Source organism: Neofelis nebulosa, chromosome 1, assembly GCF_028018385.1.
Source record: "Neofelis nebulosa isolate mNeoNeb1 chromosome 1, mNeoNeb1.pri, whole genome shotgun sequence".
NCBI lineage: Eukaryota > Metazoa > Chordata > Mammalia > Carnivora > Felidae > Neofelis > Neofelis nebulosa.
Window position 1 is genome coordinate 174,137,711 of NC_080782.1, and position 14,942 is coordinate 174,152,652.

The window sequence follows — 14,942 nt, forward strand, 5'->3', positions numbered from 1 at the left end:
CTTTGCTAAATGATGGTCAACCACCCACAGTATCCAAGATCCTGTACCAAGAGTGCGGAGAAGGATGTGACACGCTTGGTCTAATCAGCTACGAGACTGAAAGCCACGGGGCGCCTGTGTGGCTCAGTCGGTTGAGTGTCCGACTTAGGCTCAGGTCATGAGCTCACGGTCTTTGAGTTCGAGCCCCACGTCGGGCTCTGTGCCGACAGCTCAGAGCCTGGAGCCTGCTTCAGATTCTGTGCCTTCCTCTCTCTCTGCCTCTCCCCTGCTTGTGCTCTCTCTCTCTCTCTCTCTCTCTCTCAAAAATAATAAACATTAAAAACAAAAAAGCCACGGGTGGCAGGGCTGTGGCTGGTCAGACTAATGTACCACTTGTAAGAGCACTCTTGAAAGGGAGGCATTGTGTGTTCACACATTCCCACCAGACTCTGTTCTCCTTTAGCATATGTGCGTCTTGTGCAAATTATAAAATTGGTAATAATAAGGGTGATGATGGTTATCATTCAGAGCATCCCTACTGGTTCTGGCCACTTTATGTATACGACTGCTTATCCTCAAAACAACCGTGGCCAAGCAACCAGTGTGGTCGCGCGGACACAGGGGCATTAGCAGAAGCGCAGAGGGAACAAGTAAATTGGCCAGTCACACAGGGACAAGGGCAGGCCTGACTCTGTGCTCACGCTTCTCCCACTTAGGCCAACTTTCAAAGAAATCGATCTTCAGCTCATGTCCAGTCACCCATGGCAGCAACAGAGAGAAACGGAGTTAACACCTTGGTCTCACAGGGTCTGACTTCCCCAAACTGTCTCGTGATGTGACAGACAGAAGAAGGGAAATATGACAGCAATAGTTTATAAGACCAGTTCACAGCACAGCTTTGCAGAAACCCAGGATTCAAGGAAAATGTGGTACATTCTTTCTCCCCATGTTGGTCAGCACCATCGGGAGCACGGAGCAGATGCGGGTCAGATAAATGCTGTGAAAATGCTGAATCAGTTGACGGAGAGCATTAACTTTCCCTTCTCCTTGGCACCCTGTGGCAATAAAGAGCAAGTTTCTAAACCACTAACCTTGTGAGTTCTTCCTGGAGTTGTGTGTGGTCAGGTGGAAAGAATTTCACCACAAACTTCACAACAACATGCTTTGGCCCTAAAAGGGGGCAAAAAACAGTAGAGCATTTTTGATTTGTTCCAAATGCAATTAAAGAAAAAGACTTCAGAAGGTATATTATACAGCAAATAATGGATCTCATTCCAAGCCATCAAGAGTCCATCTGTTGACGTCCAGGTCGCTGAACAGGTAGTTCAGTTCCTAATTCATACTTCCATATTGCAGGGAGACAGAGAGCCCTTATAAAATAACGTTTTGACAAAAATATTTCATTCAGGTATTACATTTTTTCTCTGAAGACTTAAACTGTACCCGGATTTTAAAAACAGGCATTCGTCTTCAAAAATTTATCAAATTGGCCCTTTCAGTCAAAACATGGGCTTTCGACAATGAGGAAATAATGAAAACGTAAATCGGTTATACAATTTAGTACTTTAAATGATCTACAAGGTACAGCTTCCACTGTGTTCATCAAATATGTATGAGCATCTATGTGTCAGGTGCTCCCCGAGCACTGGAGAAAAAAACATCAACACGACGTGACCCTGCCCTCGTCCAGTCAGCCGAAGCCCTTCATAGGTGTCTTATAAGCCATCTTACGGATGAGTTCAGGCAAAATCAGGAAGCAGATCTGGGGTGGGTGTACGGGGAGAAGATCAATGGGATGGGTCACTTGTCAGAATTAAAATGTCAAACAGATCATAATAATTTGTAACCCGCCTGAATCAGAGCTTGTTTTGAGGTACAGATCAAATTTTATACATATATCTACACACATATATATTTATGCTCAATGTAAGAGGAGTCTTGTAGGTTCTACCATTTGGAATGACAGCAATGAGTTTATGTTCTATGAAATATAAGGTACGATAATGAAATCCAAATTTTAACAGCAGCTGTCTAAAAGCAGAAAAAAAATTTTTTTTGCTCTGCCTTCGCTGTCACAAAAAACAGATGTTGTATTATCATTTCTATGATAACATATTTAAGTTTACGAAAAAAAACGCAAAAGCGACAGAAGGTGAAGATGTAGAAAATATATACAAAAAGAGGAGAAAAACAAGGCACAGAAATAATGAAGCCCGGAGACACTGGGCCCCCTTTCCCTGACCACTCACTCTAACAATTAATAGAAACCCTCGCCTGTCAACTCTGGATCATAAAGTAACAATAGCAAAATGGGGAAGAACAGGAAAAACCATGCTATATCCTCATATCCTCTCCACGGGGATCCCCTGAGGCCATGCAGATCCCTAGAAAACCTGAAAGTAGGAAGGTGCTATCCCCCAATGCACAATGACAGCTTCACACAGCTAGCCATAGCACGCGGAGACGGAAGGAGAATCCTCACTCCAGGGTGGACCCAGCAGTGACAGATGCGGTCTTCCGTCTGTATTTAGCAACGGGCTAAAAGACACCTTGCCACAGTGAGCATTTCCCAGGAGGTATTGCAGGGACACACGTCATCATTCTGGATGCTTCGCTACCTCCCCCGTCAGGCCTAGGGGCTTCTCCCAGCAATGTGCCCCTACCCTCCGGCCCCCCAACACGCTCAGGTCACTGGCCAGCCACCCTCGTAAATGTTAAACTAACAATGCCAGTTTCATTTTCGGCATCAATAATTGCTTAATTTAAATGACAGAAGCTCAACATCCATTTCGAGTGCACGGGGGCCATCCAGACACCGTGTGCCTGTTCAGTACAGCCACAAAAATTGCTAGAAGTGGCCCAGTGGGGCTTCTTAATCAGACATTAAAACGATCCCAGCAAAGTAGTGTGGAGCTTCAAGCTCAACTAATGGAATGCACCTCTGTTACTACCCTCAGACTTTTACCCGGGCTGTGGCTGCAGTGAGGGGGCATTTGGGATGAGTTGTCTGACTCTGCGCTTGACCTCAAAGTGGAGAGCAGGGAAACAGTCCTGGTCCTGGGGCACAATGAGAAGGGACAGAGAAAGCGAGCCTTCTTCCCTCACTCCTCTCCTAAATCCTCCTTAATCTTCCCCAACACATACTGTAAATGCAAGCCAGACTCCCTTCAGTTCTGCCTGCCATTCAGACACACACACACACACACACACACACACACACACGCTTTCAGGCACTTTATTTTTCCAAGCAACCAATACTTGCACTCTGATTTCACAGGCATTGAAGAGGCAGGACAGAAAACCTAACATCAATTTTATGAATACATGGTTGCACCTTCCCCTTCAACAGTGACAGTAACAACCTCGGACAGAGACCAGGCAAGCTCAATTAGTCTGGAGATTAACAGCATGCTCTAGTCGTTAATCAAAATGAGGTTTGATTTTCCAAGCAAGGTTTTGATTACCAAATTGTTAAATATTAATACTGCAGAGACATTTTAATGGCACATGGATTAGTGGATGAAAAGAAATCATGGGGCCAAAAAAGAAAAAAAAAAAAAAAAAAGAATCTGTGTCATCAGTGTGCTGGATGCCACAGGGCAAACAACATCTAGAGGAGGAAAATGTCTGGCTTTATATTTAACATCACTGTTAAACACATGGTGTATACTTACTTCTAATCTGCTTGACAATAGGTTTTAAGAGATCCAGCCACACCTACAAAGGAAAAAACAGATTGAGACAAATTCTCAATGAAAGGATGCAAGTATTTGGAGGCTTGACTTGGAGCTGTTTAAAATCAAAATACTTTTTGAGTATTCGAGACCGTCTGTTCCTATTCTCTGCAGGCCGGCGTATCTTACATCACTGACCGCTTTTATAGTACAGATCCAAATTTGCTGGCATTATCCCTGAGCTTCAAAGCTACAATCTCTCCCAGATTCAAATGGTTAACTATGAATGTGTCTCCTGTCATCTGCAGTGTTCCACCAAAGCTAGCCACTCAGGAAACTCGGATGCATGATTGCATGTGTGGCTACAAGCTGAGTGAAATATGCAGGCTCCTTAATGAAACAAAATACGTGTACATACACACATTTACAGAACAGCACGCCTTTGAGGGATATGGGAAGGGATGTTTAGAATATTACCTCTGCACTGGGTACTCTCCATAAGCTTTTACCTCTTAAAAAAAATTTTTTTTAATGTGTATTTTTGAGAGACAGAGATAGAGTATGAGCAGGGGAGGTGAAGAGAGAGAGGGAGACACAGAATCCGAAGCAGGTTGCAGGCTCTGAGCTGTCAGCACAGAGCCTGACCTGTGGTTTGAACTCACAGACCACGAGATCATGACATAAACCAAAGTCAGCCAAGCAACCGACTGAGCCACCCAGGCACCCCACTCTTGACCTTCTGACAAGGTCAGAAGGATTTCTGCTGCCCAGGAGAGTAACCTGAGACTTGTAGGGACCAGTAATTTGTCCCGGGCTGGCAGAGCCAGGCCTGAAGCCAGGTATATCCAGCTTCAAGGTCCAGACTCTTCACATACGTGCAGTTTAGGGGGCAAGATTAAAAGAGAGAGGAGATAAACCAGCTGCCCTTATTGATAAAACATAATTTAACCGTATTATCCCATTTCACACATGCTTTTCTCTCAATTCCTGGTCATTTGAAAAGGGTTCTACTGAAGCTCATATTTGCATGTATGACAAAAGCAAGGTTAACGTGCCTAATATAAAGAGGATTTATAATAAGAAAAACCAAATACTCCCAAACTATGCAAAGAATAACAGCTAAATGACAGAGAAAAAAAAGAACAATGGCTAATGGGAAAATGTTCAAATTCAGGAGTGATTTACCCTACAAACGCAAGTCTGAACAATCAAATACCACTTCTGCCCATTACATTTGCATCTAGATATGCCTCTATGTATGCACATATTTGCATTTTATAATTCTCAGATTTAGCAAAGGTAGCAGAAAATGTACACTGTCTTACCTCTATTGGCGAATAAATGAATTGGTATGTTTCTGGAGACTAATTAAGGAATAATTACGAATAACTATCTAAAGCCTAAAAAAACGGCTCCTATGCATATTCTTTCATCCAGTAATGCAACTTTGGTAAATCATACATTTATGCACAAAGATTTATGTAAAATAAAAATGTTGTGATTAGCATTGCTGATAGTAAAAAATTTTTACAATAATAAATGAAATAAAATAAGTCTACATTTATATGACACATTATCATGCAGGCATTAAAAATTATGTTCTTGGTGAATATTTAAGTACGTGGGAAAATGTGTTTGGGAGGTTGGAAGATGAGCGACTTCCTGTCTTCTGCCTTTCTCCATTATTCAAATTAGCCTTAAATTGAGCACTAAGAATTCTTATAATGCAAAAACTAAAAATTTTAAGTCTCTGCTTATTTAGGTTACTCTTCCCCCATCACCTTTTCAAATAAGTAAGATTTTGTTTAATTAAAAATTTTTTTTTAATGTTTATTTATTTTTGAGAGGGAGAGAGAGAGAGGGAGGGGCAGAGAGAGAGGGAGACACAGAATCTGAAGCAGGCTCCAGGCTATGAGCTGTCAGCACAGAGTCCAACATGGGGCTCGAACCCACCAACTGTAAGATTGTGACCAGAGCTGAAATTGGACACTTAACCAACTAAGCCACCTAGGCGTCCCGAACTTTTTTTAATTAAAAAAAATGTTAATGTTTATTTATTTCTGAGACAGAGAGAGGCAGAGCATGAGTAGGGGAGGGGCAGAGAAAGAAGGAGACACAGAATCTGAAGCAGGCTCCAGGCTCCAAGCTGTCAGCACAGAGCCTGATGCGGGGCTCGAACCCACAAACTATGAGATCATGATCTGAGCCAAAGTCAGCTCATCTCAACATGAGCTCAACTGACTGAGCCACCCAGGCACCCCAATGTTTTTTTAATTTTTAAAAAATGTTTATTTATTTTTGAGAGATTGGAGTGGGGGCAGAGAATGCATGTGAACGCATAAGAAAGGAAGGGGCAGAGAGAGGAGGATAAAGAGAAAATTCCAAGCAGGCTCCACACTGTCAGTGCAAAGCCCTACATGGGCCTCGAACTCACAAACCACGGGATCATGACCTGAGCAGAAACTGAGAGGCAGGATGCTCAACTGACTGAGCCACCCAGGCGCCCCCGATCAGTAAGATTTTATCATGAAATTCTCATTTCTGTATTTCCTATCCTCTGCTGCTCTCCTGCTTCATGGAGCTTCTGGTCTAGTGAGGAAGCGACAGGAACCAACTCCCCCAAACTGACAAAAGTGAAAACGTGCTGCCTGACCCAAAGGGAATGAAGGGAGGAGCAGAGGACTCCCAGGGTCTGGGGCAGAGCAGTCTGACCCAGGCATGGGGGCAGGGGGACCGGAGACCCGATACAAACAGGACATTGTGAAGGGAACACGTCCCTGAAGATGCTGTCATGTGGAGATCTGAAGGGAACAGAAGACACACAGGTAAAACCTTTGTCCAGGTGCCAGAGGTGCAAGGGGATAGCTGCAGAGCAGGGCTGGTGGGTCAGGAAGAGGTCAGCCTCCCCGGAGGCCATGTTGAGATTCTTCATCCTTATCCTAAGAGCAATGTAAAGGATTTAAGCACAGGGCTGATACATGCAGATGTGCACTGTAAAAAGACTGATCTGGCAGTGTGGGAACAGACAGAGGGGCTGGAGCAGAGGCAGGCTGACCACACAAATAGTGCAGGCAAGAGAGGATGGTATTTTGGACCAGGAATGCAAAAGCAGAGTCGGGGGAAGTGGGCGGATCTGAGAAAAATTTAAGAGGTAAAATCCCCAGGGATTTACTGATGGACTGGATATGGCGGCTGAGGCAGAAGACAATGACCAAAATGACACGAGAATTTCTGCTGAGGGTATCTGGACTGATGCTGGTACAATTCACAAAGATGGGAGTGCTGGAAGAGGGGCCAGGATGGAGGTTCTAGACACTTTGATTTTGTTGAGGTGCCCTTGGATTTCATGAGCAAGAGACAGTATGGAAAAGGCGGGATGCACTTGTCTGGAGCTCTGAGGTGAAGCCTGGACAGGAGATCTCACACTAGAAGTCACCACAAGGCGCCCAGGTGACTCAGTCATTTAAGCATCCAACTCTTGGTTTCAGCTCAGGTCATGATCTCATGGTTCAAGGGTTCGAGCCCCACGTCAACCTCTGCAAGGATAGTGCGTAGCCTGCTTGGGATTCTCTCTCCCTCCATCTCTGCTCCTCCGCTGCTCATGCCCTATCTCTTTCTCTCAAAATAAATAAAACATTTAAAAAAACTAAACAACAACAAAAACCTACTAAGAAAAAAAGGAGGAGGGGGAGGAGGGGAGGAGGGGGACAAGGGGGGGAGGAGGACGAGGTGGGGAGGAGGGGGAGGAGGAGGAAGGGAAGCAGAAGCAGAAGCCGCCACCATCCTGACTCCATAGAGGATAAGCGTCACAGAGACTCAGAGGATAAGGCTCACTGAGTCCAGAGGATGAAACCTATGAGCACCGATGGCACGTCCACCACAGACCAGCCAGGTGGAAGCAGATGAGAACAGAAGGAAAAAAGGAGAGTGGTGTCACAGAAGTCATGGGAAGGCAGTTTCCAGAAGGAAATATACCAAGAACTGTTCAAATAAGATGAGAACTAAAAGTTCTGCTGGTGAGTTGACTCAGAGGTGGGGCTGAAAGTCTGGCGGGTGGTGAAGAGGCAGGAAGGACACAGACTTTTCCAAGAAGCTTGGCTGAGAGGCAGGCAGCAAGAGACTAGGGCCACAGGGGGTGAGGGATCAGATAAGGGTATTGTTGAATTACCTGTTTTTATTATTCTGTTTTTCAAATGTTTTTAAGTAATCTCTATGCCTAATACGGGGCTGGAACTCACAATTCCAAGATCAAGAGTCGCATGCTCTACTGACTGAGCCAGCCAGACGCCCCTATTTGCTTGTGAGTCACAGAAAACTGGGTGCGTCTAAAAAAGTGGAGGGATTCAGGGGCACCTGGGTGGCTCAGGCGGTTGAGCGTCCAGCTTCGGCTCAGGTTTGTGAGTTCGAGACCTGCGTCGGGCTCTGTGCTGACTGTGTAGAGCCTGCTTGGGATCCTCTGACTCCCTCTCTCTCTGCCCTTCTCATGCTCTCTATGAAAAAATAATAAACATTAAAAAAAAATTTTTTTAAAGCGAAGGCATTGAGAATATGAGCAAGAAGGGTTAGTCACCAATGTCCTAAGGGATGTGAGAAGATGGCCCTAAAACCCAGGGCAACGGCCTGAGGTAGAAGGAAGAGCTATTCCACTGAGGGAGACAGAAAGGCCAGTGGCAGATGGGAGTTTACATTTCTGTGCTGGGAGCAGGGAAGTTCCTCGTGGAGGCTTTCTGCTTCCCCAGTCAAGTGGGAGGCCTGGAGGACTGAGGCAAGCAGGGAATACTGGAAATAGTCGCACCAGACAGCGCGTTAACTGGAGAACCCCGGTGGGATTTCCCAGGGCTGCCGAGCGGCCACTCACGAGCCTGTAGGCCGGCGCTCTCCCGGCCACCTCGGGGAACCATCTCCGTGAACCTTCCCCACTGCCAGCTCTTCCTCAACTTCCACAAGCCACTCAGGACAAAACAACTGTGCTCTGGCAACATAGCCGCCAATTTTATGAATTGTTTTAAAACATCTCTCATCTGTTTTTGGCATTTCTGTGGAAAGCATCGAATACAATCACCAACTGGAGCCAACTGAGCATGTGGTTTTACAACACGCAGGTCTGGGAACATCAGACCGGCCTGAATTAGCTTGTTTGGTCGAGCTCTGCAGCAAGAAGGCTACGAGCCATCGATCACGTCACAGCTGACCCGCTGGGTGAGAACTCAGGGCCTCCGGGAACCTCACCGTTTACCAGTTACATTGATGTTTGCGGGGCTCAGAGAAAAGGTCTTGCACACACAGGACTTAAACTACTATAAATGGGGGTCGCCTGGGTGGCTCAGTCAGTTAAACGGCCGACTTCGGCTCAGGTCATGATCTCGCGGTCCGTGAGTTTGAGCCCCGTGTCGGGCTCTGTGCTGACAGCTCGGAGCCTGGAGCCTGGAGCCTGATTCAGATTCTGTGTCTCCCTCTCTCTGACCCTCCCCCGTTCATGCTCTGTCTCTCTCTGTCTCAAAAATAAATAAATGTTAAAAAAAAAAAATTTAAACTACTATAAATGGATGAGCTACAGGGAACAAGAAAAATAAGGCTGCCGCCTGACCAGAGTTAAAGCGTTGAAGTTTGCTATATGGGGAAGGCGGCTGGGAAGCATCTAGACTAGACTAGGTCATCTTAGACCAATCACTTGTTCACTGAACCTAAGCAGGACAGAAACAAGTTCCAGACAAGTTAAAAAGGCAACAAAGGCACCATCACCTATCCTTCCCCACCGATGGATCTCCAGACGGTCACAACTGTAATGATCTCCATGTCTAATCACCCCGCCCACCCCTTCCACTAGGCCACACTTCCCTGTCTTCTCTAACACCATGCAGCTAGGCTCCAGAGCACATCCATGCTACCTGACTATACAGGGATTTGGTTTAAATGAATGGATTTCTAGAAACGTCATTCCAATCAGTACAACCCACTGAATCAGGGAACTTCCCTTGCTGGGGTTTGAAGGCCCATAGAAGAGGCTGCTGGGGCCACCATGCCCGACAACCACGGACTCGGTGGCTTGGACAACAGATCTGGAGGCTCATGGTGTCATGGGTTGGGTTTCTCCCGAGGCCTCCCTCGACTTGTAAATAAATGTCTGCCTTCCGGATGTGCACACCCACGACCATCCCACGACCATCGTTCTGTGTACACATACTCCAGGTGTCTCTCTGGTATGTCCAAATTTCCTCTTTGTAAAGTGACAAGTGTCAGTGGATTAGGGCCCACTCTAATGGCCTCATTTTAACTTAACCATCTCTCTTTTTTAAAAAAATCTTTATTTACTTTTGAAAGAGAGAGACAGAGACAGAGACAGACAGACAGACAAATAGACACAGGGAGATATAGAATCCGAAGCAGGCTCCAGCTGCTCTGTCAGCACAGAGCCTGATGGGGGCTCTGTGAACCACGAGATCACGACCTCAGCCGAAGTCAGATGCTTAACTGACTGAGCCACCTAGGCACCCATTAACCACCTCTTTAAAGGTCCTATCCTCAAGTACAGTTTCATTCTGAGGTACTGCGTGTTAGAGCTTCAACACAGAAATTTTAGGAGGCCACAACTCAGCCTATAACATCTATTTTCCACAATTTGCTATCAACACAGCTTCCCAGCCCAGTGTTCTCCCATTTGCCTACATTTCAGTCAGGTTCCCTTTTTTTCCTCTGATCTTCTTCTGTTAATGTTAGTGTTAAGTGAGAACAACACTTTACTGCCTAGTTATGAAAGGCAGGGCAAGATGAGCCACAGCTCCCCAAGCGGTTTCTGTTCTTTCCCTAAACCTTTTTAGCCCCTATCATGTTGGTGAGTGACATTTTAGGCAGATTTTGCAGGCAACTAAAATATTGGAGGTATTTTGGAAAGGTTCTTATTAAAAGAGACTCAGTTACTAGATATCTTTCAGGAAGGGCATTGGGAAGAGACTGTTTCTTGGGCACCTCCTGCGTGCCAGGCACTAAACAGGTGCTCTATAAATTCTCATTTAATGCTCCTAACAAGATGGTCATTTTACACAGGCAGAAAGCCAAGCTCAGAAAGCTTATTTAAGCTGCCCAAGGTCACACATAGCTGAGATTCAACATCAAGTCCATTTGACCCCAAACCTGTGCTTTTCTGTAACATAATATGCTGCCCCTCTAAAAGCTAACAGACTCAACAAAAGCTCAGCTCTCCTCTTCAGGTTTAAAAATCAAAACTGCGGGGTGCCTGGGAGGCTCAGTCAGTTGAGCATCCGACTTCGGCTCAGGTCATGATTTCACAGTTTGTGGGTTCTAGCCCCGCATCAGGCTCTGTGCTGACGGCTTGCTCAGAGCCTGGAGCCTGCTTCAGATTCTGTGTCTCCTTCTCTCTCTGCCCCTCCCCCGCTCACGCTTTGTCTCACTCTGTTTCTCAAAAATAAATAAATGTAAAAAAAAAATTTTTTTTTAAATAAAAATCAAAACTGCATACAACAGGGGCGCCTGGGTGGCTCAGTCAGCTAAGCGTCCGACTTCATCTCAGGTCATGATCTCGTGGCTCGTGAGTTCAAGCCTCACATCGGGTTCTGTGCTGACAGCTCAGGGCCTGGAGCCTGCTTCCGATTCTGTGTCTCCCTCTCTCTCTGCCCCTCCCTCACTCATGATCTCTCTTTCTCTCAAAAATAAACAAACATTAAAAAAATTTTTAAAAACTGCATACAAAAATATTTCATCACCTATAACATATATAGGAGCCAGATAAAATGTTATAGAAAATTATCTAGTGTCTAGAATTCATTGCAACAAAGTAGTCTTTCCACAAGCTAATTCCAACAAGAAATAACTTTACTTTGAATTTGTTTGTAATAATTTGTTTAAATGTAATTTTTAATATTAATGTTAAGTGTGGCTTTCTTTTTCAACCAATTAGAGATTTTTGATTCTGTCATAGATTTACAGAGACTGGATTTATCTTCCTACAGGAAAAACAAATAAACAAAAATAAAAAAAGGGAAAAACATACTTAGCACAACATATCTGAAGGCTGAGGACAACAGACAATGAGAAACTGTGATCCCTCAGAGACAAAATAAAATCACGATCCCTACACTTGCCCTAGACTTCTGTGTACATTAGGTTTCCAGGCTGTGGTACAGAGAAGAAAAACCCGGAAAAATCCATGAGTTGAAAAGGTGGGGCTGACAGATCACCGGGGGGGGGGGGGGGGGGAGGGGGTTAAGGGGGGGCGAGTAATAAAGAGTAGGAAGCTCCCTCCAGAAAGATCATTTAGAAGAGTATAGAAGGTTCCCATTGAGTAATCAGCTGAATACTGATCAATGTCAACTTGTGAAGAAAGTACCCAAGATTTGGGAGAAAGAACCAATGAAAAGATTCAAGGTATCAGTGCCTGGTGCTCACAGAGTCAGGAACACTACCAATTCTCACCAGCAATATCAGACAACCCGAGGATTCTGGGCACTGGGCAGAGTACTGAAGAGTCATCCCTTAGCACTGAGGAATAATTAACCCCGGACTATACAGTACATGAGACCCATTTAATGTGCTTAAAAGCCAGATATGAGAGGATTAAATGGTTTCCAAATAACTTAATTGCATCCCAGAACACTCAATAAAAATTTATAGGAATATAAAACTATCCAGTACTCAACAAGGTAAAATTTACAATATCTGACATCCAATAAAGAAAAATCACCAGACACACAAGGAAGCAGGAAAACAGGACCCATAATCAGACAAAACACTCTGACCTGGAATGCAGGCATTATAATTAGCAGAAGAAGGACATAAAGACAGTTATTATAACTGTATTCCTTATGTTCAAAGTTGAGATATAGAAAACATAAAAAGACCCAGATGAAACCTCTAGAGATAAAAACCACATTGGGAGATTAACACACACACACACACACACACACACACACACACACACAATAAGATGAAAATCAGATTAGACCTTGCAGAAAAAATACTAATGAACTTGAGGATGCAGCAATAGAAACAATTCAAAATGAAATAGAAAGATAACCAAGACATTAATAGCGCATCACAGAACTGTAGAACACTTTAGGCATCCTAACATGCATGGCACTGGAGTCACAAAGGACAGGAGGTGGCAGTGGAGGGGGCAAAAAACAGAACAAAAAATGAAAAGAAAGAACAGCTGAAAATTTTCCAAATTTGGTGAAAACTGTAAACCCAACAGATTCAAAAAGCTCAGAAAATCTCCAGCCTAAGAAATGTGAAGAAAAGTGCATGGAAGCACATCATCACCAAACTGCTCAAAAACAGCAGTAAAGAGGCAATCTTAAAATCAGCCAGATATGGGGCACCTGGGTGGCTCAGTCGATTGATTTCAGCTCAGGTCATGATCCCAAGGTCATGGGATCAAGCCCCAAGCTTACGATTCTCTCTCTCTTTCCCTCTGCCTCTCTTCCCTGCTTGCAATCTCTCTCTCTAAATAAATAATATAAATAAACAGCCAAAGAAGATTATGCACAAAGGAACAAAGGTAAAAATGACAGCAGACTTCTTGTCAGAAACAATGCAAGTGGGAATGCAATGGGGCAAGATTTTAATGCCCTTGAAGAACAAAATTATTAGAATTTTATACCCAGCAAAAATGTCTTTCAAAACGGAAGGCAAAATAAGGACTCAAACATATGAAAGCTGAGAGAAGTCATTGCCAGCAGGGCTGTACAAGAAGAAATGTTAAAGGAAGTCCTTCAGGCAGAAAGAAAATAATATCAGATGGAAATCTGTGTCTACACAAAGGAACGAGGGACACCAAAATGTCAATTGTGTGGTTAATATATACAATATCTGAGACATTTTTAATATTATTCATAGACAACTGACTGGTAAAAATAACAATGTAGTGTGGGATTCCTAACTTTTGTAAAAGAAAATAATATGACAAAAATAGCAAAAAAATCAGAAAAGGGAAAATGGAAGTATACTACTGTAAGTTCTTATACTGTAGGTGAAGTGGCATAATCTCTCTTAAAGGCAGGCCCTGATAAGTTAAAAGTGTGTATTATGAACCCAAAAGCAACTATGAAAGTTACAAATGAAAGAGTTATAGATTATAAGCCAACAAAGAAGGTAAAATGGAATCACTGAAATATTTAATTAATCAAAAGACAGGCCAAAAAAAGGAAGAATGGGTAAGATGAATAGAAAATAGCAAGATGCCCCATTTAAATCATATCAGCAATCACATTAAATGTAAATGTTCTAAACACCCCCAATTAAAAAGCAGGATTGTTAGACTGGACAAAAAGGCAAGGCCCAAATGTATGCTACCTTTAAGAAACACACTGCAATATAAAGATGCAAAAAAGTTAAAAGGAAAAGAATGAAAAACGTATATTATGCAACCAGTAATTTAAAAAAATTACAGCAGCTATATTAGTATCAAGGTAAATATCAGAACAAAGAATATCACCAGGGATAAAGAAGGAATTTTTTTCATAACAAAGGTGTCAATTAATTCAGAAGGTAGGAAAATCTTAAGTATTTATACACTTAAAAACAGAACTTCAAAATACATGAAGCAAAAAGTGATGTAATAGCAAAGAGAAATAGAAAAATCCACAGAGTCTGAGATTTTAATAGTTCTCACTAGTCCTGGGAAGGGCACTCTCTTCCCAGTCAGCAAGGCCCAGATGCCAAAGCATCAAGAATACAGAAAATAAAAAAAAAACTGAAGGATATGATCAGTGGTTGTGAGGGCCTCAGAGAGGAGGGAGGGATCGGTAGGTAGAGCAGAGGACATTTTTAGGGAAGAGAAACTATTCTTTATGATACTTTGATGGTGGACACATGTCAAAGACATTTGTCAAAACTGATAGCATATACAACACAAAGAACGGACACTAATGTAAACTTTGGACTGTAATATGTTAATACTTGCTCAACAATTATAATACACATATCACACGACTGCAAGATGTTAAAAAATAAGGGACCCTGTGCATTTGGGGGGGTCAGTATACGGTACCTCTCTTTACTTTCTGTCCAGTTTTTCTGTAAAGTTAACCTTTTTTTTAAAAAGTCAATTAATTAAAAAACAAATGAGAACAAAAAACCCCACGTATCTCTCCAGCTTAAGAAATGGAAGGTTACCCATTGCTCTATTTTTCCCGTGATCCATCCTTCTCCCAGACTCTCTGCTCAAGGAAAGCTTTGCCTCCTCTGAGAACTGCCCCATCGACCCAGCCATCGTGGCCTCACACCACGGTGCTGCTGGTGATGTGTTATGACAGAGGCACCCCACGGCCTCAT

General features: G+C 43.5%; 1 protein-coding gene across 4 annotated transcripts in view; it reads right to left on the reverse strand.

Moving 5' to 3' along the window:
* FARP1 (FERM, ARH/RhoGEF and pleckstrin domain protein 1) overlaps window positions 1-14,942 on the reverse strand; it is a 294,480-nt gene that overhangs the window by 77,347 nt on the left and 202,191 nt on the right. For all 4 annotated transcript variants that reach the window (XM_058681516.1, XM_058681505.1, XM_058681520.1 and 1 more), the window contains exons 4-5: window positions 3,654-3,696; window positions 1,071-1,149 (exon numbers count right to left, since the gene is read on the reverse strand). In XM_058681516.1, coding sequence (XP_058537499.1) covers window positions 1,071-1,149; window positions 3,654-3,696 — 122 coding nt within the window. The remainder of the gene's footprint in view (window positions 1-1,070; window positions 1,150-3,653; window positions 3,697-14,942) is intronic.